General features: G+C 41.4%; 2 protein-coding genes across 6 annotated transcripts in view; one reads left to right on the forward strand and one right to left on the reverse strand.

Annotated features, from left to right (window-relative positions):
• The first annotated feature begins 1,742 nt into the window (after positions 1 to 1,742).
• Positions 1,743 to 25,679, forward strand: LTC4S (leukotriene C4 synthase). Of its 3 annotated transcripts, XR_015794783.1 has the most exons (6): positions 1,743 to 1,935; positions 4,736 to 4,835; positions 7,825 to 7,895; positions 9,286 to 9,367; positions 24,692 to 24,845; positions 25,553 to 25,679. XR_015794783.1 is itself a non-coding variant. In XM_088133835.1 (5 exons), exons 1-5 carry the CDS (start codon positions 1,878 to 1,880, stop codon positions 24,723 to 24,725), a joined length of 345 nt encoding a protein of 114 aa, XP_087989961.1. In that variant the 5' UTR covers positions 1,743 to 1,877; the 3' UTR covers positions 24,726 to 25,170. The 3 variants fall into 3 exon arrangements, 2 of the variants coding, with proteins under 2 accessions (XP_087989961.1, XP_007436775.1); XM_088133835.1 differs by lacking the exon at positions 25,553 to 25,679 and having other exon boundaries at positions 24,692 to 25,170; XM_007436713.4 differs by lacking the exons at positions 24,692 to 24,845; positions 25,553 to 25,679 and adding an exon at positions 10,127 to 13,247 and having other exon boundaries at positions 1,754 to 1,935.
• MGAT4B (alpha-1,3-mannosyl-glycoprotein 4-beta-N-acetylglucosaminyltransferase B) overlaps positions 15,116 to 25,693 on the reverse strand; it is a 119,382-nt gene continuing 108,804 nt past the window's right edge. For 2 of the 3 annotated variants that reach the window (XM_088133833.1, XM_088133834.1), the window contains 2 exons: positions 20,232 to 20,344; positions 15,116 to 16,289 (listed from right to left, as the gene is read on the reverse strand). In XM_088133833.1, coding sequence (XP_087989959.1) covers positions 16,266 to 16,289; positions 20,232 to 20,344 — 137 coding nt within the window. In that variant the 3' untranslated portion in view covers positions 15,116 to 16,265. The remainder of the gene's footprint in view (positions 16,290 to 20,231; positions 20,345 to 25,693) is intronic. The other variant, XR_015794782.1, reaches the window with a different exon arrangement.

A 25,693-nucleotide genomic window follows, 5' to 3' on the forward strand; every position in this document is an offset into this window, starting at 1 on the left:
TCCGCTCATAATAATTTCCTCAGAAAGTTGGCTGGAACTATCTGGGGTGCCCATCCCATTACTTTATGAATAGCCGCCCTTGCATTGTGTTACTTGGCAGCAGAGTATGCCTGCCCCTTTTGGGGCCAGTCTGCGCACTCTATATATGTGGATGGGGTGCTTAGTGATACCTGTTGCATCATCACTGGATGTCTGCGCCCCACTCCACTAGATAAACTATATCTTGGCAGGAATAGCTCCGCCAGGTGTTAGAAGGAGTGTGGCACAAGACCTGGAATATGGAAAGGTGTTACATGATCTGGCACACCCTTTATTTGGCCAAGTACCTCCTACAAAAAGATTGAAATCAAGAAGGAGCTTTTTAGACTGCACCAAGGAGATTGTTACCACACCTCAAACAGAGCAATTAAAAAGATAGAAATCTCAAGCAAAACGTCTTTATGATTGGATAAAACCACTTGAGGAGTTGCCTGGAGGTTCGGAGGAGGAGTGGACAGCTTGGAGATGTTTAAATAGACTGTGCACTGGTTTGGCTAGAACTAAAGACCATATAGAAAAATGCGGGTTTCTCCCTGAGCACGAGGATATTTACTGAGAATGTGGCACTATTCAAACAACTATCCATCTTTTACAATGCCTCTTGGGACCAACATGCACACAGAATGACTTGCTGGCTGGAAATACTTTTGCCATCAGTTTGGCCTGGCACTGGGCAAGAATTATATAAATCTACACTTTTATTAAAGTTTTCAATTTTTTAAAAGTTAGATTAATAATTTCCCCTTTTCTAGTTACTGTGTTTCTGACATGAGACAAGCCATGTAAATTTTAACACTGTTTCTTACCTATGCCTTTCAATTTCTGATGAAGTACTTAAACTAGTAACCTTTAAGCGGAAGGTTCAAATTCCTTAATACAGGTTGAATTTCAGATGTAGCACAGGTATAAGGACCAAAAGCTGTGATGGAATAAATTGCTTAGAAATACTCTGAGGTAGATTAAGATGAGCTTTAAATAAAACACCAGAGGTTTCAAAAGTAGCATCAGAGGAGATCCCAATTAATTTTTTTTTAGTGTAGCATTTAGTGTAGCATTTTTTAGAACAGTTTCATCATCTCTGTCTGTGTATGTAAGAGAAGAGAGGAGAAGACCAAACTAACTTTGGGAAGTGAGACAAGTGAAAATGACCACAGAGGAAACTGGATCAAGCTGTGTGGTAGGCTAAACGAACGTTTCTGTGTGGCGGTCAACCATATGTAGGTCACTCATAGAAGGGAGACAATACTTCTTAGACATTCCCATATTCAAATGTTTATATTCTGTATTTCCATTCCATCACCACCACCCCAAACACACACTATTTTGGAATGGAATTAGCATTGCTTTAGCCAGTACGAGTAACTAAGTTAAGGTTGGGGAAGACTGCTCCCCATCATCCCCTTAATATGCCTTCCATTGTATCATTGGTTGAGCAACCAGGCTATGCCCCAAAAGATACCATAGGAGCAGATGAGGTTTTGCACTCTGCCCCATAAAAGGAATGGTAATAATATATGCTTTAAAGTGGTCAGATGATCATTTTCTCCAATCCAAAAAGGCCAGTTGCAAGAGGCTTGCTTTTATGGGCCAACAGTGCTTATCTTTTTCCAAAGAGAAGTAGAGCTCCCAAGGCTGATGCAGTTGCTGTAGAGTTGATGGGATCCAGCTCCAGCAAGCAAGGAGTTAACTAACCAGCCCTTTAAAAGAGGAAATGAAGGCATCCACTCTCTGATTGTACTGACAGCCGCTGCAGAATTATGACTAAAAGCAGAGAAGTTTCAAGGAGCGTCCAGCTTTGGAGCTGATTTACTTTTCTCTTGCTGCTTTTGAAGATTAAAATGCTGCACAAGATAGCTTTGCTGGCCACTGTTACCATTTTGGGTGTGCTGGAACAAGGTAAGGAGCATGTTACAGAACCAAAGTGAACGTAGCTTTCCACCTTACAAACAAAATAGACATGTGAAGGTAACTAGGAGATGTACATTGTATAGAAAATTTAACAGTAAGTGGGCAAAGAGCCAAAATGATTTGTGATATTCTGGTAAATCTTTTATAAAATAGAAAATAGCTCATGGTTTCTGTCAGCTATTTGGAGGGGCAAAGGACAGAGGCTGGATTATAGTAACAGTGATTGTGAGTTGCCAGTGGTATAGATGCTTAGTTGTCCATTTCAAGAACAAAAACGGGAAAAAGAAACAAAACTGGGGGGGGGGGAATCACTTCCCCCCAAATCAAGGGAATATTTTGCTATTAAATGTAAGCTTACTCCATAGAAAGTCTTCTGGAGTTCAATGGGACAATTTAAGCAGGGGAAAAGCCCAATGTGTTCAGGAGTTAAACCTAAGTACTGCGTTCATTTAGGTAAGCACAAGACTTTGTATGACGTTGAGATGCATAAGCCATCCTTTGCTTGTGGCCTTCCAAAAGTTCTGATGCAGCCTCCCCTCCCTTGTAGTGCTGAATGTCTTTCTGCCATGTGCTTGGTTTCTCCCCACTGCCCATTCTATGCAATCACAAACTGGCAGAGTTGGAAGCTACCTAGGAGATAATCCAGTCTAAGTGCCTGCCCAGTGTAGAAGTCCACTCCTAGAACATCCCTGACAGAAGGCCACCCAGTCTCCGTTTGAATGCCTTGAGGAGAGACACCACCACTTCCCAAGGCAGTATGTTGTGTTGCCACACAGCTTCACTGTTTGGCATTTTTTCCTGAGGTCCAGCCAAAACCTACTTCCTTATGATTTAAACCCACTGTTCCTTGTCCTGTCTTCTAAACACTTTTGTCCCATCTTCTACATGACAGCCCTTCAGCTATTTGAATAACTATTAGGTCTTCCCACAGTTTTCTCTCCTCCAAGGTAAACATTCTGAAATTTCCTTGTGAATTTTTCTTTCCTGGTTCCTTATCATCTTGGCTACTGTCTTCTGGACCCACTCTAGTGTGTAATGTTCTTCCTAAGCTGCTATGCCCAGAACTGGACACAATATTCTTGGTGCTATTTGACCAATGCAGAACCAAAAGGATGAAGAACAATAATTTTTGGATTGCCCTCTCTCACTTTCCCTGGGCAGGTGGCAAGGCTGATGAAGACGAGATGGTGGGAGTTGTGAGGAGAATATTGGTTTGGGACAAACTTCCTTAAGTGTGCTTTGTAAATGCTTCCCTAGCAGGTGACAAAGTTGCCCTGTAATATGTTATAAATTTCCTACGACATTCTGGCACACTTCAAATTCCATAGTTGATCCATATGTAAAAAATGCATTTGATATCCTTTGTTTCCATTCTTCTTCTTGCATGACATAACAATGTCTCATCTTACATTTTCTATTGTAACATGGCTGTGCACATCATACAGCATTCAAAACTTATACCATAAATAAAATCCAGCTTTAAATTAAATGTCCTATTTTGTTTGGGCTTTATTCTGTAGTTGTTTTAATATTAAAATATTGCATCTTTTTTACTATATGGTTTTAATTTCCATTTCCTAAATTAATTGAAGTATAATTATGGATCAGATTACACCATCAATCTGGGTAAGGTTGCAAATTATTGTTTTTTGGCCTCTGTTAATTATTTTGGTTTCAGCATTTTGTCTCTGAATGTCATCCGGCCTGACTGACTTGCTATTTGGAGATCACTAGAGGCTTCCTTGTGTGTCACTCCCAAATGGTGGAATGCACATCCTTTAGAATTACATTAGCCTGAGTGAAAATGGCAGATTTTAAAGGTGTGAAGACAAAGCTTTTTAATTTTGTCCATTGTATGAAGTGGTCAGTGGAAATATTAAATAAAATTTAAAAGTATATATTTTATTGATTTAATATTTCTAGGGTGACTTTTGTCAGTATTTTATGTTATGTTTTCTTTAATATTTACTTGTATATAGCCTTGAAGGTGGTGTTGGCATACAATAATAATTAATTAAGAAATATTACATTAGCACTTTTAAGATGGTATGATTGTAGGTTACAGTAGTTACAGAATATATTATTTTATGTATTTCAAATGTTTATTAGAGGCTCTGTAACTATTAGCTGCCAGGCTACATACAATAGAAATACAGACTTTTAAATTTAATTTTTAAAAACCATAAAATAAAACATTGAAATAGATGCCACAAAAAACATTTTAAAATACTGCAGAGATAAAGTTCAATATAATCCTAGGACAGCAGCAGAAAAGGGGGATGGCTGGAGAGGAAAAGAGTTTTCCTGTCTTCTGGGCGGGGGGGGGGAGTTTCCACACCTGGGCCGTGATGGTCTCATGGAAAGGAACCACCCACCATTGCTCAGCACAAGGGGCCCTTACAGAACTGTGGCTTCAATCTGTCAATCATCTTCCTATCCACTGAAGAATCCACCATTTTTGTCCTGTGGCAAGCAAGCCAATGCAAAAGCCTGCAGGCAAAAGAAACCAGGCAAATGTGCACAAATGTAGAGTGTAATCCTTTTGTGAAAATGTTGGGTGCTCTGACCACTTGAACTTAAAATTTTGTGCAGTCCGTTGATGTTGAAAGAAAGAGGGGAAGAAGCCAATGAGGGGGAAGGTCAAGTAGTGTGTCGATGGGTCCTTCTGAGGCTTTTTTGTGTACTGTGTTTGCACATTCAGTGTGAGCAGTGTTTGCTGATGCAAATGACCAAGCTGTTTTCCCTCACCAAACAAATGAGCTTCCCTTTACCTTTTGCCCCCGTCCAGCCTATTTTGCCATTCAGGTGATCGCCTTTCGGCGGAAGTTCAAAGTCTCTCCTCCCATCACTTCAGGCCCACCAGAATTTGAAAGGATCTTCAGAGCCCAGTAAGCTGAATTTTTTAAAAAACATATTTACTGCCTTTAAAATGCATTTAGAATAAACTATCAAGCTGTTACCTTTTAAGGTTAATGATGTTATGCACAGTGCATAAAAGATATAAGGACAAAGTCAAATAAAACATGATAAAGGGAGGAGAAGAAGAAAATATAGCTAAATCTAGTTTATAGTAACACCACTCACTAGAGCTTTTCATGTGTTTGTGAGCCCTTGCTTTTTGTTCTTTAAAACTTCTCTTTTCTCTCTTTTTCAGGATCTCATCCTCTCCATCCAACTATGACTTTCTCAGATTTCTTCCTCTCAATCCATTCACTCTTCCTTCATATATTTCTTTTGTAATTTGATTATCATTAGTTCTCTCTGTATGGTCAAACCACTTCAACAGATTTCTTTACTCCACACACTTCTCAAGTATTCCCTTCCCACCGTATCCAGCTTCCTTTCACATTTGTCTTGATAAACCCAACTCGCAGCCCCCATATAACAAAGTAGGTAGAAACATGCTCTCATAATCCATTTTCAGACTGCAGTTTTGCAATGAACATTTGGCATTAAAAGGTCACCTTTCTACTTCTGCCCAAAAGGGAAGATCTTGACCAATGTTGATTATGTGGAGAAACTTGGAGGTCTGGAAAACTCTGGTGGTCTCTTCCTCTCCTTTGGCTTCCACAGAAGTGTTCAAACTGTTTTAGAATATTGTACATTTTATGTAGAAAATGCCTGTAAGAATCCTCACTAATGGCAGACAATGAAACACAATGTGTTCCTTTAAATTTTCTGTGGGAGAAATTACTTTCAGGAGCAAAGCTTTAAAGGTGTATAAAGTAATTATTCAAAGGATGATAAAGCTTGTCATAAAAGGTTGTTGGTAGGTGTCCTGTCTAATTTTCACATGGCTGGTACTTTGTGTTTGATGAGAAAAGATAAACGCAGAAAGGTTTTTCAAAACAAAATGCTGTTTTGTGACAACTACAAACTACATCCTACACATTTCAAGGAAACACCTTTCTCCTTTCCAAAGAACCAGTGGGTGGGATTGATTGGTACTGAGCAAGAAAGGGAGGAAATGAGTGCTTAGTTTTCTTGGTGTGCGGCTGATTCACTTTTCGCCTGAAGTTTCCTGCTTCCAGGGATGTTCCAGATAACCTTCACCGACATGGGACAGCCTCCAAATTCTCTAGCCAGCATAGACACTGCTGAGAATTCTGGGAGGGGAAGCCCACACAGCTAGAGGGTAGCCAGGCTGAGAAACACAGCTCCAGACCCATCAAGTCAAACAAAAGTGCCCAGTTCCTCGCATCTGTTCATAAACGGATGTATGTGCTGTTTGCTAGCTTTAAAATCAAATGGACTGGATTTTCAACCTGCTATCTTCTGGCTTTGGCTGTTCCAAAGATATGTGCACTTGCTAATCATGTACTTGAATAATTGCAACATGATGTTTCTAAGATGACTGGCAGCTCCAAAATGTGGTTTCGATTAGTTCAAAATGTGGTTTCAGTTGGTTCAAAAGGCAACCAGAGGGAATATGTACTATTTTTACTGAGCAAACTGCACTGACTTCCTGCTTATTTCTGGACATCATTTAACCTGCTATTTGTAGTTCATCCATACTCAGAGATCAGCTGATGAAGCTCTGCTTCCAGCTTCCTGTTTTATTTGAGGTTTGGTTAGCTTTTAATAAGGAAGGGCCTTCTCAGTGGAAATGCCCATATTTTTCAACCTTCCCCTCTAGGAGAAGTTAGTTAAAATTGATCCATTTTCAGATCCAGTCAGATAATGGTCTATTTGTGATCAGTGGTCTATGAAACTCCTTCTGATTTCTTCACCCACATATCACCACCTCCTGAACAGCACAGAAACCATATCCAATCTATTGCAATTCAATTAGTATAAAATAAGGTAGGTAGGAGGATAGACACTGGAGTGAACAGTTATGCTTCCTTTATGCCAATATTGGAACAGATTCCAGGCCTACCTTATTTCCCTACAAGATCCTCCATGCTAGAGATCATGATATTTACAGGCATATCACCTCCTATATAGTGGTACCTAACCTCTGAGATAATCATCAGAGGCTCAATTTTGAGTGCCCTCGCATGTTCTGGGCAAGAAACTCTAGAACAGTGCATTTTTTAAAGTGATAGGACCTCCTCCTGCCCCCCCTCTCCACTTGCCACTGCTAAGGAATACCATCTTCAAACAGGTCGACTAATGCCTACTCTGTTATCTTTTCAGCAGCAGATAAAGCTCATTTTATTTTCTTTCATCTTCTAATTTCCTTGCATGCAATGTGGCATTTTATTCCTGTGGCTGCTTTATTGTTTTAACAGTTTATTTATGTTGCTAAAAGAGATTCTGCTATAGAATGATAAAGATTAGAACTAATTATAAGCAATTCCTCTTTAAAACTTATCTTTTCCATAAAACCTCAGAGGCAAATGCCCAGTTGCTATGCCTACCTGTAATTATACCTCAATACTATAATCATCATGTCTTCCAATTTCCTCACCTCCATTTTGGTACCATTTATTTTCTTGTCTCTAGTTGGTCAGATTTTAGAATGTAAGCCCACTTTATAAACAAAACCCTTTTATTTCTGTACTCAAAAGGAGTTTTCAATTGTTATTACCCACCAAGCATGCAATTCTGCAATACAGCCACGATCATAGTGATTATTTTTTTTTAGACTTGAACTGAAAATCCCACTTTTCAGAATATGGGAAATAATGCATGGCTTGCAAAAATACATGTGACTGCAAAATAGCATAGAGGAGAAATGTTCTGAAAATGTGGACAAGTGTTTGTATAAAGGGTGGTTTGAGATAAATTTGTGAATGGATGCAGAAATGGGCTGAAATGAACATACAGGTCAAGAAAATGGGGATTGGAGCAAATATGAAAGTAACAGATTTGCTCAGTCCTAATTATTTTTCCTAATCAGCAGTCTCATTATTTTCTTCTTTGTTTTATCAGAGTAAATTGCTCAGAATATTTCCCAATATTTCTCTCACTCTTATGGGTGGCTGGAATCTTTTCCCATCAAGGTAAGAAATAAAACCCTAATTCAGAATCTCTTAATTGTGATGACCTCTTTGCTTACAAAACTATAGAATAAGTAGTGAACATCTGGAGAACTTTTTTTTAATTTCTCCACAGCTTTTTACTTTTATTGTTAATGTTTACCTAGTGTTACTGCATTGTAGATAAAGAGTTAAGTATTAAAATTGGGGGGGGGGGGTTCTGAGTTTTCACCAGGGGAGGGCCCAAGCTTGCAATAGTAGAGATGACATAGATCAGGTTTCCTGTACTGTTTTCTGTATCTTCAGCTGACTTATGTCACACCTGCACAGGGGCTCCCACTTCATTTGATTGCCCAAAAATGCTGTGGTGCATCTACAGCCAATTTGTTTTCCACTGTTGACCAAAAATGTACTAGCTGTGAATGAGGTAATAGGCCAACCCATATGAGAACACCAAGATGAAGGAGGCTGGTTATAAGTGAGACACTATTGCTGTTGAAGTACAGACTTATTGTGTCTTGCTGTACTCTTAGATTTGTCAAAAGTTTCATGAAAAATTTGAGTAAAATAGATAACATGTGGATCAGGCTAGTGTAGGGAAGAACAAGTATTCTGTAGGCTCAAAGAACATGAGAAACCAAGAATTATACTATTTGCTTCTGCCTAAAAATCTTTACAGTTGTGCTAGTATGCAATGGCAGGAGCTAGAGAAAAGTGCTCCTTGACATGATTTAAATTCCAGGCAGATGGCTATATTAAGTCTGCCAAAGCAAACAGGCCAAGAACAGGTCAGTTGTTTTTCTTCCCAAATGTTTTTGTGATATTGTTTTTGTTGTTTTTTTCCCCCTTTGCTTTGTTTTGATGTCTCTAAGGTATAGTGTGTTTCCTAGAGTTGCTTTGGCAATTGAGACAGCTTATAAGTAAATTAATTAAAAATAAAGGTTGATAGACAAATTGTGACATAAGATTATTTTTTTTTATTAGTCTTCAATCAGTTGTCCCAAAAGTTGTTTTCAAGCAGGACTCTATGGAACTTTATTGTCTGTTTCATCATTAAGGCAAGGCTGGTGTGAATCCTCTTAAGCTATAAAAGTTCCCACCACTCCAAGTATCTGGTGGATGAGCCTCTATGCATGGTTGTTTCTTGAGCTGGGGACAGGCAGGACTAGCGCCTTCGCTCTATATTTAGTAGTGGCAGCTATGCCTCCTTTGTCACTCCATCAGTGCAAAAACAATGGCGTATATCCCAGCGTCATGCTGCAAAGCCCATTTGTAGTACAGTACTTGTGTCCTGATGTTGTGTTGCCTCAGGAAGTCTTTAAAAAAACAACAACAAACCTTTTTATGTCTCCTGTTGAAATCAGCATTTGGTAGACTTTCCAAGTAACTGCTTTGATTACTGCCTTCTCTGTAGCTTTGGCTGCATTCTGTGGACTAATTTACCTCTACGCTCGCTATCAGTACTTTAGAGGATATGCACATTCTGCTGAAAGAAGGTGAGTAATTCTTGTGCGAAATACATCAAGTAGATTGCCCTTCAGACAAGTAATTTTGCTGATATTCAGCCTGGCTTTTGTAGCCTTGAGAGCAACATAAATCCATCTCTGAACTTGACTGCTTTAGGCTGCAGGCAGGTAACATACTGTAAGAGAATGTTTTCCAGTGCAAGAAACATCCGTTGCACAAAACGAATTAGGGGTGTGTGTGTGTTGGGGGGGTCCTAACTCCCTGACTCCTGAGTAACCACCAGGAATGTGCTAGTTTTATATTTAACCACATGAGCTCTCAAGAGGTACAGATTTGACAGAATGAGCACTTCACTGAGAATTAGGACAAAGAAAATACAGCATCTTGGAAGATCTATTTCATGCTACATCATCTCCCCCTCATAACATTTTAAGAAAAGGAACAGCCAGAAACAGGCATGATCTTGCCTTTCTGTGGTTAGTCCAATAAGATAAGGTATATATACAATTGTGTATGTCTAGATCAGCTCAAGGGCGTCCCATGCCTGGTGAGTTTTGAAGGATAAGTGTCTGAACTTGACAGGTTACTACAGGAAGAAGAATCAGAGCTGAGGATGACCCTAGTAGTTGCAAATCTATCTGTTAAGTTTGCTATATGGATGTTTTCTAGTCTTTTTTCAGGTAGCACAGCCCATATCCGCAGGAAGCTATTTGTGAGAATGCTGGCATTACCGTGGCAATGGCCCGCCTCACTTAACTCACTCTAGCTGTTTTGCTCTTTCTGCACAGGTTGGGCCCCATGTATTTCAGCACCGGAGTTCTTTGCGTTCTTATCGGGCTGTCCGTGGTGGGATTACTTGTCCATTTTGTCCGACGCTTTTGATTCCTTAAAAGTGCTTCTAAATCAGCCATCCATCCCTTCCAACTGACAAAAAACTCAGCAATTACACCATCATTCTCAACTTTCGTTTCTCTTTTTTCCAAATTAAAATAGTTTTGTACATCAGCTTTTTAAAAATATAATTCTGTAGTAGTGTATTTTAGTTTACTGTTAATGTTCTTATGGCTTTCACCACAGTAGTATCATTATACTGTATCTATTTCCTGTGGTAGAAAAGAATATTTAGATTATAACAGATTTAGATTTACAAGGTAGGATTCTGAATAATACATGTTGTACTGTTAGGCTAGTCTTTTTTTGATGCTTTGAACAAGGAATATGGAACAGCAAGAGGGCCAGTGGAGGTCTGGATTGAATGCAGTTGGAATCAAAGTCTTGTATTAAGGATGGGATCAGGTCTGCTAAAAGACAGAATTAGGTCTGAATCAGGCCAGCTTGAAATTATTGTTAGGAACCATGGTTGAAACCAAAGTTTCTTTTAAAGAGCCCCAATTGGGCTTTTCTCTGTTCAGAAAAGACACACTGAGTTGCAAAAATAAGGTTGTGTATGAATAAGATTGATTGATTGATTGATTGATTGATTATATTTATTCGGTCAATGACCAGCAAAAGTATGAATAAGTTCGTGGAAAGGTTTGGAGGATAAGACATCAGAGAAATGCTTTATATGGTGAGATACTATTTTGAGGTTTGAAGCAAGCCCAAGAAATATTGCAACTACTTTCCTCATAATTAAAAATATCAATTAAACCCACACAATTTTCCTTTGTTTATAGCACCTTCTAATCATGAAAGAATATAGCAATTGTAAGAACTTAATAGACTTTATAAAATCAGAATATAGCCATACTGATTTACCTAGTTGCTGCTTAAATGTATTGAATTTTTTGTGGTTGATTAGTTATGTGCTATCAAGTCAGTGTCAACTCTTAGTGACCACACAGATTTTCTCCATGATGATCTCTCCCTAACCTGGTCCTTCTTACTTGTTATTGGTTTTCTCACATGATTGTATTTCAATGCTGCACTCTGTTACAGAGGAAAATGTTCTCTCTTATATGAGACCAAAAAAGTGTGATTTGACTCAAAATTGTACACAATTTCTATAACAGTGGACAACTGCTTTAATTGGTTTTGATATATATTAGTGACAATATATTTTGACAATAGTCATCTTATATTTTGCTTTTTTTGTTGCATTCTAGATTTATTTTATTCTAATTTCTAATCTTAAACCAAAGGCTTCTGAGGCTCCAACTGAAAGGTATAGTCCAACCTAGATAAATTTAACTTAATGCCACAAAGAAAATGCTTGGAGTGGGCAATTTTATGTCTTAGCAGAAGAGTCTAGATATGAGAATAAGTATGGAACCTAGGAAATGAGTAAGATTTTGGTCCAACCATCAATTGGTATGTCACCTTATTGACCAACCCTGTGACGTATCCAACAGCCAATGAAAAGCTAAAGTTGAAGAGGATAGCCATTAATTTTCTCAGGATGGGACTGCCTAATGGATACAGGAAATACTACCTCCTTGAGAATGGAATGTTTTCCTGCCTGCTTAAAGAGGCAGTTAAAAGACTTTTATTGAAAAAATCCTCCCTTGACTGGGAAAATCTCTATAGTTAAAGGCTTCTAGTCTCTGGACTAGAACATTCCCAAGGAGGTATGTTTGGCCCACTCTCTCCCAGTATTTAGGAAAATACTCTTTTACCATACCTTTCAACTATTAAGCTGATTTTGTCTCCGTTATAATTCTAATTGTCTTGATTTTATTCTTATCTTTTCTCTTTTGTATTTTTATTGTTATAAAACAGTTAAAAGCTTGGGAATTGTAGGTACTATTTAACTAAAGCTTGATCCCATGTAACTGGGTGGATCCAGTCTATGGTGGGGGAGGAGTCAGGCCCTAGGATGCTCTGTTATGGAGACACATAGGGGCTTAGTCTTCTTCCCTATCCTGGTTACTACCACATGAAGTCGGAAGAAGTCATGTAAGTTCAGGATGTGGTATCATCAATACATTGACGATCCCCAGTTGTACATCTCCATTTTAGGCAAATGGAAGATGCAGAAGATGTCCTGACCAGTGTCTGGAGGCTGTCAGGGTCTGGATGGGGAGAAACAGGCTCAGAATCAACCAAAACAAGTTGGGGTGGCCGCTAATTTAGAAATTAATGGTTTCTGGGATTATAACATTTTTAAGCTTACTGAAGTTGTGTTGCCACAGAAGAAGCAGACTGGCAACCTGGGAGTCCTCCTGAATTCATAGCACCTACTAGAGGAGCAGTTGGATGCCATGGCAAGGAAAGCCTTTGCTTAGCTTAAGCTAATGTACCAGTGTAGTGGTAGAGGTCCTACTGGAAGATTGGCAAGGTAGAAATGGACAGTGATGTGTGCCAAATTCTATATTTCCATATAATAGCTGCCCAGTGAAATATATTTGAGTATTCAGCACACTAGATCAGTTAACTTCAATATCTATTTTGTTTATCTTGTCTCATCCTTGGCATGCAACTGGTACAACCCTCTCCATTCTTGGCTAAAACCGCCTGGTGTAAACAAGGCACTCCTTGCCCTTAATGTGGCCTTGTTCTTGGCCTAGATAAGCAAAGCCTTTCAAGGATAAGAAAAGATAAACTTCTCCTTGTTCTTGGCAAGAGCAGGTGGACATGCTGATAAGATACACCAATCCACCCTGTCCTTGTAGAGATGAGCAGACATATATAGGTGTCATTATTACCTATGGTCTATATAAACCAGTCAGAAGTCCCTGTAGAGTGGAACTTCAGAGCAGACCTAACTAGGGAGTTGCTGTACACTTGTTGGCTTGAAGTTTCCTGACTGGCAAAAGGGGTGCAAGATTTGTATTTCTTAGATATTAGTATTATACTCTTTGTAAGATTTCATTGTTTCTTAGATGATAGGATTATACTCTTCATAAGCTGTATTTGATTGTTTTTTTCCCTTGTTTTTCATATTGCCTTGGAATAAAGCCTTTACCCATACTGGTATACTTATTGCCTCTGAATCCAAAAGTAGGTGTAACTCAAACAGGGCAGCCAGTCACCTGGAATAGGATGTACAGTTAATCCTCAAATTATGACGGCAATTGGGACAAGCATTTCCGTTGTAAACGATGCAGTTGCAAAGCAATGGCAATCCTGGTTACCGTCATAACCCCGAGATTGGGTGGGTCATTAAGAGAGGACTTCATGTGACTGGAGTCCTAGGCAAGCAGTGCCACAGGTGGGCACTACTGAACATGTGTGGGCTGGTGGGAGCTGCAGGCGGGTCCTATGGAGCACAGGCAGGCTGGTGGGGGTCGCAGGTGGGTGGGGGAATGTTGTGGAGTACAAGTATGCTGTACAGAGTTTCTCAGGAGAAAAGAGGTGGCAGTGACTTACGGGAGTGACTTGCGACTTTCTCTGCCGGCTTCTCCTCTGATTTTGCTTGTGGGAAGCTGTCAGGGTAGGTTGCAAATGGCAATCAAGTGACCACAGCTTGCTGCAATGTCGTAATTGCAAGCCGAGCAACTGAACACTACAATCGTGATAATGTGACCATGGGGATGCTGTGATGGTTGGAATGCCGAGGACTGGTCGTAAGTTCCCCTCCTTCAGCACCGTTGTAACTTTGAACAGTCACTGAATGAGTGGTCATAACCCGAGGACCAGCTCTTATGAGGAAAGTCAGTCATATCCTGGTCATCTTTTGTTAAATTACAGTAATTCACTCTACATGGGGCTGCCCTTGACTGCCCAGCAAACTTCAGCTAATCTAAACTGCAGCAGCCCATATTTATATTGGTCAGTCTTATTACTGACAAATCACACCACTGAATATCTGCCACAAAGGATCTAACCAGGTACAAAGCTCTGATGTACCAGACTACTACCTGCCACTTGTATGCTCCTGCTGCTGCTTACCTCTGCCCTTTCAGATCCATTTAAGGCCCAGAGGGATCTTTGGAAATAAAGGTGATGCTGGAGGTTGGCCATGTATTACAGAGCATGACAGCTTCCTATTTTCTTCTAATTAAAATAATGTCTTAGAAATGTAAAAAGTCAACTGAAACAGAAAGCCTAGTGAGTGGCCTAAAGATGCCTAAAAGTATACTGACATTCCTCGATGTTAAGTTGGGAATCGTGGTTCTAAATCTTTTTGACAGATTGAAAACAAAGAAATCACCAGATTTGGATGGTATTAACTTAAGAGTTTTAAAAGAAATCAAATGTGAAGTTGCAGCTCTTCTAATAAAATATGTTCCAGGTCTCTAAAATAATCTGCTTACCAAAGAGTGAAAAGTGACCAATATAAAGACTCAACAAATTATAGGCCTGTTAGATTGCTTTGCTTAAATTAATTGAAAAGATTAGTAACGTTCATGGAAGATAAATGTTCTGCAATCTGCATGGAAGGGTCTTCCCATTGCCCAATGCATTAGATGAGATGGGCATCTGACTGGATCCAGCAAGGCTGCTAGGTAAGAGTCTGCACATTCAAGGCCTAGGAAAGATGAAGGTGAATTATAAATTATAAAAAACCATTTATTAGGGGACAAAACACCTATCTTCTGATTTATAATGGGTATCTAAGGAAGTGAAATGCCCAGTTTCGGTATGCTAATATTCTTTGTATTGCACAGACATTGGCATGCAGAGGAAATGGCTAAGTTTTGCTTTTAATAAAAGTTTTCCCCCTTGCAAAAATATCTCTTGGCTATAGCTATACCTTCATGCAAAAAGACAAATCATTCACATACTTATAATATACCTGCAAAATATTTTCAGTTTGTCAGATTTCTCTGAAGGAAAATGCAGTAAAGCACTTTCTACAGTGTACCTTTTTTTATATATATATATATATGTATGTATACATGTATGTATGTATATACACACACACACACACGCATACTTGAAAAAAAATCAAATGTATCCAATAATAAAAAATACAGCACATGGAAGTAGTATAATGCATTCCAGTGTATAGCTAGAGACATTGGTTTTTTGTTTTAAATTATACTCTAACCCAGTGTTTCTCAACCTTGGCAACTTGAAGAAGTGTGGACTTCAGCTCCCAGAATTCCCCAGCCAGCATGGCTGGCTGGGAAATTCTGGGAGTTGAAGTCCACACATCTTCAAGCTGCCAAGGTTGAGAAACACTGCTCTAACCCCTATCCTTTGAGAACTGGTCTAGAGGGTTTTGGTTTTTTTTCCTTTTTCAAAATTCACACCAACCAGTACATTACAGAGAGATGGATTTAAAAGGATAAACTTTGCACTGATTCCCAAGGCATGAAGAGACTGTTGACTTTAACATGAATTGAACTGTATGAAAGAGGCATGTTCAGCCATGGCGGGTCTAGCACAGTATTTTTTATATCCCTGCCATCTGCCACCTTTGCAATTTTTAAGAACGGTTCTCCTTCACATTTAGTCCTCAGGTGTGGACTAGAGCAAATGTTACTCATTGAAAGGGTTGGAGGTCAAGTATTATTACATCTTGGTTCTTTTCCATAAGTGCTCAATGGTCAAGTTTCCCTTCTGTTAGGTTCACATCCCATAAACCTGCACTTCTAAATGTACCTTTTAATGATACATTCTGGATCAAAGTCCAGGGAGGAAGGAAGAAATATAGGAACAATGTGGTCCTTACTCAAGGGAACAAAACACAAATCTTCAACACAGAAAGTTCATTTCTAGATTCCCCATTTGTATGTTTGTTTTCTAGCTGCAAAGGCAGCTGACTATGAGATAAGCCAGCAATGGTGCTTCTTGTAATTGAGTCCCAGCACCTGTGTGTGAAAAATTCTTCTCTTCTCCATTTAAGAATGGTAAGAAAGCTCCAAGGCTCTACCAAATTTCACCACACGCTTTTTCTTCTTGTCCTTGGAGCAGCAGGTGCTCTTTACGCATCTAGCTTTTCTTCAGAAGTAGCCCACTCATTCTGCTGCATCTTCACTGTCATAGAAGAATGGAAGAGCTAAAAAGCCATTGGATATGTTACTCCCTGTATCTTCAAGATCAGTCAGCTTTTTTCAGGAATATCTGGAAGTACATGAATAACAAAGAAAGCAAAAACTGATCAGAATTCAGTCAATCTGCTTTTTGGCTTATAAATTGTCTCTCTTACAGCAGAGTAAACTGCACGATAAAACCATAGTTCAAATTACAAGTTATCTCTTTCCATGTGATGTGGAAGGATTTAATTGTTTGACAGAATTATGTGGCCTTCAAGACTACTGTAAACCCTAAAATGGATCCAAATACCAGTTGTCTGCAGAACATGCTGAATCATAAACCATGATTACAAGCCACAGTGGTTCACCTAACATCCCAAATGAAGCACATAATGGCTTAATAGGATATCCTGGTTTACTCAAGGCCTTAAAATGTAAGTGTTCCTGGCTCTCCTATAGCTGTTGTTGTTTTGAGTTATAGGAGTGGTTCTTAAAGTTTATGGTATTGTGACTCCCTATAACAACAACAACAACAAGACTATTAAGAGCAACCGGATAATCCCCAGGTGTTATAATCCTATTACTGATATTATTAGACTATCAACAGCTGCTGGAAGAATTAAACTGTCTCTAGTTGTGTGGTGCTTTGCATGTATTCCAGAAGCTTAAGATGCCAATTCCCATCACTCCAGTCAGCTGTCTGGGTATGATGGAATTGGAACGTTGCCTGGAACACCTGGAAGGAAGCCACTTGCAGGGGAAGCTGCCGTGAAGCCTCACTCCTGGAAGGCAAAGTAGCCTCTGATAGCATGGCAGCTGATGAGACTGCCCCTAAGAACTGGTGCATTTCCCCTGCTCACGAACTGCTGGATGCAAACGCCACATGGGTGTGCAACCAGGCTTTCTGGCCTCAGAGGCAAAGTTCCCGCTTGGCAATTTAATAAGAATCTTCAAAGCCAAGAGAGGAAGGCAAGAGATGTTCTTGTACACTCTAGCCAGAGCGACCCAATGGCTTCAGTGACCCTCATAAGATGGAATGGATTTTAGGATGTTCCTTCTAATCTCCAGGGACAGGTCTGGAGACCCTTTCTTGGGAAGTGAAGTAACTTCGTAAAGCAGGGACTGGATTCCTTTTGCAGCAGGAGGATGGCAGCTGTACCAGGTTAGCTTTGGGAGCTTCCAAGGCCTGCAACTGGCAGAGGGAGAAGAACTGGAAGAGGACCACCAAACACTGGAGGAGAATGTGGCTGAGATGCCAAGGCAGCAGGGACAATGGGGCTTCTCCTGGGGCCCTAGGCACCTGGTTCTCCAAGATGTGGGGACTCAGTGTGCGGTGGCTGCTGAGCAGGATCTGCATGCAACTCCTGCAACCCTGCGCCTCCATGTTGGTGAAAGTAGCTGCCCAGCAATGGGATCAGAAGTGATTGAGTGAGAATGTTTTTACCAGCAGCGTTCCAAAGTACAGTGGTACCTCGGTTCACAAACTTAATTTGTTCCATGATTCTGGTCACGAACCGAATTGGTCGCGAACCGAATCAAATTTCCCCATAAGGTTCAGTGTAAATAAGGTTAATCCGTTCTGATCCCTACGAACGTGGTCGTGAACCGAATTGGTCGCCAATCGAATCAAATTTTCCCGTAAGGTTCAATGTAAATAAGGTTAATCCGTTCTGAACCATATGCATTTTTTTTTTTAACCACAAAAATATGAAACAAAGTACAGACGATCTCACCTAGAGGAAGCCACGACCATGTGTCAGAGGAGGGAAGATGGCCGCAGGTCGTGTTCATCACCCGATGCAGAGTTCGCGAACTGAAACAAACTTTTGCGAATGCTGCTGTTCATGAACAGAAGCATTCATGAACCGAGGTATTACTGCAGAGAGCTCAGTGCCATGCTCTCTTCCTGGCTTCAAGGAAGTACCCCTTTCTCCTCCTGATCAGCTATGCAGCACAGGCACCTTCCCTGAGAATCAGAGCTCTAAGGAAGCTGGCCACCCAGAAAACTGGGACCTCACCCCTTTAATTTGCTCATGATAAAGCATGGAGTTATGACCTACAATGTAAGAATTCCTGGCTTATGGCATTGTGTGAGTAAATGTGCCATCTAGAAGACCTTGCTTTTAAATCTTTCTGCGTAAATTCTGCCTGTGATCATTCCAGGTAGGCTGCATTCTTTAAGATAAGGAAGTAAGCAAGATTACACTGTTTTTTTTAACTCCTTGGAGGCTCATATTCATAACCATTTAAAAGCTAAAATAAAAGTGGATCTGTGAATGCACCAAGCAGAAACATCTACCTAGAGTTGTAGAGAATGCTGGGAGATGAATATTATACAATTGTAGCAAAATTCGAGTTAAATACACAATGGTTTATGTTCATTACACAATACTACCTATACTTAAGTTCCGGCTTACATACAAATTTGACTTAAGGATAGACCTTGGGAACAGAACTCGTTCTCAAACTGGGGACTACAGGTGTTCCTTGCCTAATGACCACAACCGGGACTGGAATCTCGGTTGTTGAGTGAAGTGATTGTTACGTGAGACGCCCATGTGACTGCTTCACTCAACAACTGCAATCCAGGCACTCTTGGTTGCGGTTGTTAAGCAATTTCCCTGGTCATTAAGCAGACAGGTGAAAGAACTGTCTGCTGAAGGATTTTAGCTCCACATGGAGCTAAAATCCTTCAGCAGACAGCTCTTTCGCTTTGCCCTCTTTCCCTTCCCCTCTCTCAGTGGTGAATGGAGCACCTGAAGATTTGAGGTCCATGCCTGCCCACCACTGAAAGGGGAGGGGAAACCTCCCAGTGCTGGGCAGCTACAGAGCTCAAATCTTCAGGATTTAAGGTCTGTTCCTTCACACTGCTGAAACCTCCCAGCAGTGTGAAGGAACGGAGCTCAAATCCTGAAGATTTGAGCTCTGTTCCTTCACATTGCCATGTCCCCTCTGCTTGCAACCTTCCCTGTCAGCTTCCAATGGGGAAGCTGGCAGAGAAAATTGCAAATGGCAATCACGTGATCGCAAGGCATTTGGCAACTGGTTGCAAATGCAAGCTGGTTGCCAAGCACTGGAAATGTGGCCACCTGTTTTACAATGGCCGGAAGTGCTTTCCAAGGCCATCATAACTTTGAGCCATCATTAAACAAATGGTTGTTAAGCAGGGACTACCTGTACCTGTATAACACTTCAGTACATACAGGTACTTCTCAGTTAATGATGGTAATTGGGACTGGAATTTCTGTCACTAAGCGATGCAGTCTTAGTGCAATGTCATGCTGCCACAACGCTTAGCAACAGCAACCCTGGCACTTCCCATTGTCATTAAATGAGGATCACAGGTTGTTAATCAAGTCCCAGGCAGCTCACAAGTAGTCAGGTAAGGTGGCATAAGGGCAGCGGGGGTGGCGGCTGCTGGGCAGACGAGGGTGCAAGTGACTTATCGGAGTGACTTGCAAGCTTCCCTGTCAGCTTCCCCATTGACTTGGCTTGTTGGAAGCCAGCAGGGAAGGTTGCAAATGGTGGTCATGTGACCATGGGACGCTGCAACCATCATAAGTGTGAGCCAGTTACCAAGCACCCAGATCACAATCACATGACCATGGGGGTGTTGGGATGGCTGGAACTTCGAGGACTGCTCCTAAGTCTCCTTTTTCAGTGCCTTTGTAACTCTGAATGGTCGCTGAAGGAGTAGTTGGTAAGCAAGGACTACCTGTATATGCTGAGGGCATCCATGTTGCCAGGTACCCACAGCAGCTGAGGCCTCCATGAGACATCTTGACTTTTGCACCTGTCCTGAGCCTCTAGCAGTGGCATTTACTAGTCATGATTGAAAACATTGTGCATTAAGAGATAAAGAGATACAATTTTACATGCTTTGGCACGTGGCTGAAATTACTAAACAATAGCTCCTTATTGTGTAGTCAGACAAACCTGCAACTGAAAGGGCCTCATGGAGAAAACAGTCAGTGTTTGTACTTGCTGCTACCCCTCCCTATTTAGTACCTTGACCAGAATGGCCAATTACCTCACTCAAGATTATCCATACAGGAGAGTCAGTCTGGATGGAGAGTCGTATTGCTTCCAGAGGGCCAAAGGAAGGGTCCACTTCTCCTTCAGCAATGCCCTTTGAAAATGAGCCTGTGGGAAGACAGACAGCAGGACTTCAGCTGCATATAAGCGCTCCCTGAAGCTGCACCTGTAGAGGTCCTATGAACCCACTCCAGCATAAGGAGCTTTCTTCTGTATCACCAGGTGGGCCTTGGCACCCTTAATAGTTTCAATCAGTCTTGGCACAGGTGTAACTGTGAAGCTACCACCTCCCTCTTTAAGAAAAATTCTCTCTCTCTCCCCCCTCCTTTAAAGAAAATCCAGATCTCAATCAATTGAAATCGAATGAAGAAATTTCAAGGGATGATTTTACCCCACAAGGTTATTGTGTTTCCGGTGGATGCCATACTGCCACAGGCTGGTGTTAACACACAGCGCTCTATGGCATTTTTGAATGTGTACAGCATGTTGTTATGCTAACTCGGAAGTCCTGCACATGACCAGCTACACATTGCAGTTTAGACTAAAGGCTCCCTACTGGGCTGCATTCCAGGGTACTTTCCATCTGATCTCTTCCTTTCCAGCAGCTTCCAAACATGTGGCAGTGCAAGCAGATTTGCAGATGTGCTATGTGGCTGTGTCCTTTAAGAACACTGAAAGAGGAAACGTTAAATAAGACTGCAATTCCTAGTACCGTATATCTCAAGAGGACCTTTGCAAATGACAGATTTCTAGAGGTAAAAAGAAAGTGCAAACAGAACAGAAGCCAATCTGACAAACTGTCTACTGTAATGCAAGAGAAGGCTGTGGGCAATAAAGACACAGCAGACAGACTGTTTTCTACTCTAACGTTTTTGGTTAGAAGAGTGCTGTGGGCTGGGCAACTGTGCTTGCAAAGCCCTCCCAGCTGCCCAGCAGAGGGCACTGCTTTATCACATGTCACCCTGTTGTTTTGTTCTGTCCCTCAGCGCCCTTTTGTAAAGGTGTCTGTGCATATGCATGCATGCATGCACACACGCGCGCGCGCACACAGGAAAGGGGGAGATAAAATAAAGCGTTAAGATGGCATCTAGTTAGATAATTACTTTAACCAGCATTAGTTTGTGTGGTTACTGGGTGATGTTTGAGCAGAATTTTGTTTGGCATGATAATGGAATGTTAGACAATTATGAGAGAACAGAATGTGACATCAGGGGTTGTGCAATGGTGAATAGAACGTGAAGGATGTGTGTTTTTATTTTATGGTTTTTATATATATATAAGGTGCACTGGGGATGGCATTTAATTTCATTGTACAAGGTACAATGACAATAAAGTTTACAACAAGTGGAGGGAATGAAGATTATTATGCATAGAAGATTTGTATGTAAGTGGACTGACAGTGGTGAAGACGTTAAGAGAAATTGGCATAGAGGACGGTGAAGGAGTTAGAGAGTCTGGCAGAGGAGAGAAGCAATGGACTGGACCTGGCCTTGGACCAGATTGGGAGGCTATACAAACACATTGAGGTTCTTGGATTGCACTGAGATTGGCAACAGACCAATGATGAGTGTGGTGAAGGGAACATACCAGCCTCCTTGTGAGTAAGCCACAGCTCCTGACTGTAAGTGCCTGCAGACTCAGTGCTTGCTAAGCCTAAAGGCTGTTCTAACCAAAGGACAGGTGTGTCTGTGTGTGTGTATGTGGGAGTTGGAGAAGAAGGTTGAGGGAGACAGCAGATACTGGAGGACAACAAAGCAAGGCCTGTGGAGGAAGTGCCTGCTGGAATTACCCTTCTTAGGCCTGTATAAGCAGCCCCCCCCCCTTCTATGCTGCCTGGCCAGGACTCAGCTCATTTTCCAGGCACAGAATAGAGCCGCTTCCTCATACTGGAAAGCCTGACTTAGGGGAAAGGAAGGGGCCAGAGACTTCCCAAGTATGGAACTGCCTGTGTACTCATAGCTAAGACTGAAATGCGCACTGAGACTGTTGGTGCAAGAGGAGGAGAGTAAGACTCAAAGTGCCGCTGTGAGACCCATTTACTTCCTTGGTTTGATATTTTATTTTGAAAATTTACTTTGAATTCTTGGTTTGGACAGCTGACACTCCAAAGAGTCTGTTTTTGATTACAACCCCTGACCCTGAATGCTTAAGGGTCTGGGTAGAATAAAGTACAGCAGGTTTTCTTTTTGGAAAGTTCAGTGTTTGTTTTCTGTTACTCAGTGGTCAGCTCCCCACCTCTCTGTCTGCAAGGGTCTCTGCGACCATCAGGAATGACAGGCTCCTCTCAGGGTATGCCATCAGCAGGGACTGCTCTCTCTCTTTGGAACAGCATGCCCCCTGAAATTCATTTAGCTCCATAGGATGCCCTGATTTTCAGCTGCCGCAGTAGCCACATCTTTAAGGCTGGGGAGCAAGATACCTCAGATCTTACAGGACCCCTCAGTAATGGCCAAATGTTGTGCTCCACAAATCACTGGATGCAAGGTCCCATATGCAAGCTTGGGCTGTAGAAGTAGTTAGGGGTATTGCTGGTGTACTGCTCATCCTGCTGCCCACTGGGGTCCCTTCCTGAACTCCTAGAACTCATTACTGGGCTATTGGTAGAGGATCACAGCTGCTGGTTCTGGGGGACTTCAACTACCATGCACTTGGAGGGTCAGTTTGAGGAGAATGCAGGAGTTCATGACAACCATAGGCTTGTCTCAGGGGATCTCAAGCCATGCACACAAGATGGATCTAAGGTTGCACTTAGATCTAGTCTTTACCTTGGAGCAGATGGCATGTGATCTCAAAATAGAGGATATTGCATTACTTGTCTACCATTGTCAGATCACTTCCAGATTACCATGAGGCTTAGTGCTACCTGTGACTTCCACAAGGATAGGGGATTTATTACGATGGTCTACCCCAGATGCTTAATGGATCTTATTGGTTTTGAGGAGGTGCTTGTTGACTTCTGGACTATGGAGCTTGCGAGGGTGCTGGATGAGATCGCATCTAAGTAGATTCTCTGTCGAACCCAGGAAGCACCTTGATATATGGCAGAAGTGATACTTATTGCGAGTGCCATAAGACCAAAAGTGAATATAACTGAGCAGAGATATAAGCCCAGATCCACACCTATAGTGTGGTGATGACAGTGGTGAAGTGTCATTATTTTCTTACTTTTATTGCATTGGTAGAATGATGTACAGCAGCTCTGTTGGTGTCCCTTTCCCTCTAAGGGAAGGACAGGGATGAAGAGCTGCCTGCAGGCTGTTATGACATTTTGCTGATTAATTTACTCAGGTCTGGATGGCATGTAGACTGAGTTCAATGAGGTGACTGGGGTAGCATTTTAAAGGTCACTTGGGATTCATTTGAGCTTGTGGATTTTGATGCAAAAGTGGATAGGGTATGCTGTATTATAAGCTCTGCCTCTTGTGACTGGACCCTTGCCTCTGACTGGTCTGCAATCTTCCCTTTTTAGGGAGTTTTAGAAATATGGTGTGATGCCTGTTAAAGAGGCCTCTAGATGAAGCCAATTAATTGGCCTCTTCTAGACAGGATTCAGATATGAGTATTGGATGGAAACTGCATTGATCACTCTAGTGCGTGACCTTTATCAGGACCTAAATGAGGCAAATGCAGTCTTCTTGGTCCTGTTTATCCTCTCAGTCATGTTAATGGTATACAGGGAGTCCTTGACTTACGACCACAATAGAGACTGGAAAATTCATCATTAAGAGGTGCGGTCATTATGCGAGGCATCACATGACTGCACCTGATTTTACAACATTTTTTGCAGTAGTTGTTAAGCAAATCACAGTGGTCGTTAAATGAGTCACACAGTTCCCCATTGATTTTGCTTGTCAGAAGCCAGCTGGGAAAGTTGAAATGGCAATCACATGACCCCGGGACACAACAACAGTCATAAATACATGCTGGTTGCTAAGTGCCCAAATTTTGATCATGTGACTGCAGGGAAGCTGTGACAGTCGTAAGTGCAAGGACTGGTTGTAAGTCACTTTTTTTAGCGCCATCATAACTTCGAATGGTCACTGAATGAATGGTTGTAAGTCAAGGACTACCTGTATTCCTGGAGCATCTGGAAGGGATGCTCTATTTTACAGTGGTTCTGCTCCTTTCTGAGTGGGCAGTTCCAGGTGATATCATGGTGGGATGAATGGCTAAGCACCTGACTCTTCTTCTGTGGGGTGTCACAAGGTTCAGCTGTCTCCTGCATGCTATATAATTTCTATATGAAACCATTGGGATAGATCATCTGTTGGTTTTAGGTAAAGTAGCATCAAAATGCTGATGATAGTTATAATCTATATCCTGGGCTGAACTAGAAGTGCTGTTGAAGTCTTCACCCAGGGTTTAGAGACTGTGAAAGACTGGATTGGATGAACCAAGTTTAAACACTACAGAGTGGCTGTTGAAAAAACACTGGTCTCTTTTTCTTCTAAACAGGGATGGCCCTCTCTCTGAAGGAGCAGGTCCATGACCTGGAAGTTCTTCTGGACTCACAGTTCCTCCTTGATCAGTAAGTGGACTCTGCAATCAAGAGAACCCTTACCCATTTTGGCTGGGTTACTACTTGTGACTTTTCCTGGAGTGGGAGATGGTAAGGGTAACTCATATGCTCATCATTTTGACACAGGATTACTGTAATATGCTTCATTTGGGCCTGTCTTTGAAAACTACTTGTAAACTGCAGTTTGAGCACATGAGACCTGCTCTACTGGTATAACACTGACTTTGTAGTTTTTGCATTGCCTTAGATTTCTAAGAACAATAAAAAAAACCTAGCTTTAACTTAAAAAGCTCCATGTGGCTTGTTCCCAGATGTCTAACAGATTGTTTCCTTTGAACTGAACCTGTCCACTGTCATTTGTGAGGGGATGGATTCCCCCCACCCCAAAAAGTGAGAGGAGTGGGAACTCAGGGTTAGGACTTCTGGGTGGTTGATCCTGCCCTGTGGGACAGCCTCCCCACTGAGGTTTGGGCTGCTCCACACTGGGTAACTTTAGAAGGGCTCTTAAAATTGAACTCTTTCCAGGCTTTTGGAGCCCACTTTTAACAGTTGTGATGCACTTTCTCTTTTCTTAATGTCTATGAGTTGTTGGGCTTGCTGGAAATATTAAATTATGGGAACCTCTGCAGTGAGGCAGCTTATTATTAAATGAATAACTAAATACATGTTTTGGAGCGTTGCAAGAGTTTATTGTTTGTTTGTTTTACTGTGAGGTGCCCAGAGTCATTAGTTGGGGCACTATACCCAATATTGAAAATAAAAAAATAAAAAAATGTTTTCCCCACTCTACATTCCAGGACAATTGATGAAAAATGCTAATGAATTCAGAAGAAGCTTATCCTACCCCTTCCTGGCCATCACACTCTGTATCTGTGTTCTCTGAAGAGCAACATAACCATCGCATTATCCACAACCGGCAGGCTATTGTTGGACTCGAA

This window comes from Python bivittatus, unplaced genomic scaffold (genome assembly GCF_059951505.1).
Source record: "Python bivittatus isolate LINGU-HERP-01145 unplaced genomic scaffold, Pbiv_v1 ctg000080_np1212, whole genome shotgun sequence".
NCBI classification, from domain to species: domain Eukaryota; kingdom Metazoa; phylum Chordata; class Lepidosauria; order Squamata; family Pythonidae; genus Python; species Python bivittatus.

Coding starts and splice junctions, on each gene's coding strand:
- LTC4S (XM_007436713.4), top strand. CDS start 1,878: ATGCTGCACAAGATAGCTTTGCTGGCCACTGTTACCATTTTGGGTGTG. Junction 1,936..4,735: donor TTTGGGTGTGCTGGAACAAG/GTAAGGAGCATG, acceptor GCCCCCGTCCAG/CCTATTTTGCCATTCAGGTG. Junction 7,896..9,285: donor TGGAATCTTTTCCCATCAAG/GTAAGAAATAAA, acceptor CCTTCTCTGTAG/CTTTGGCTGCATTCTGTGGA.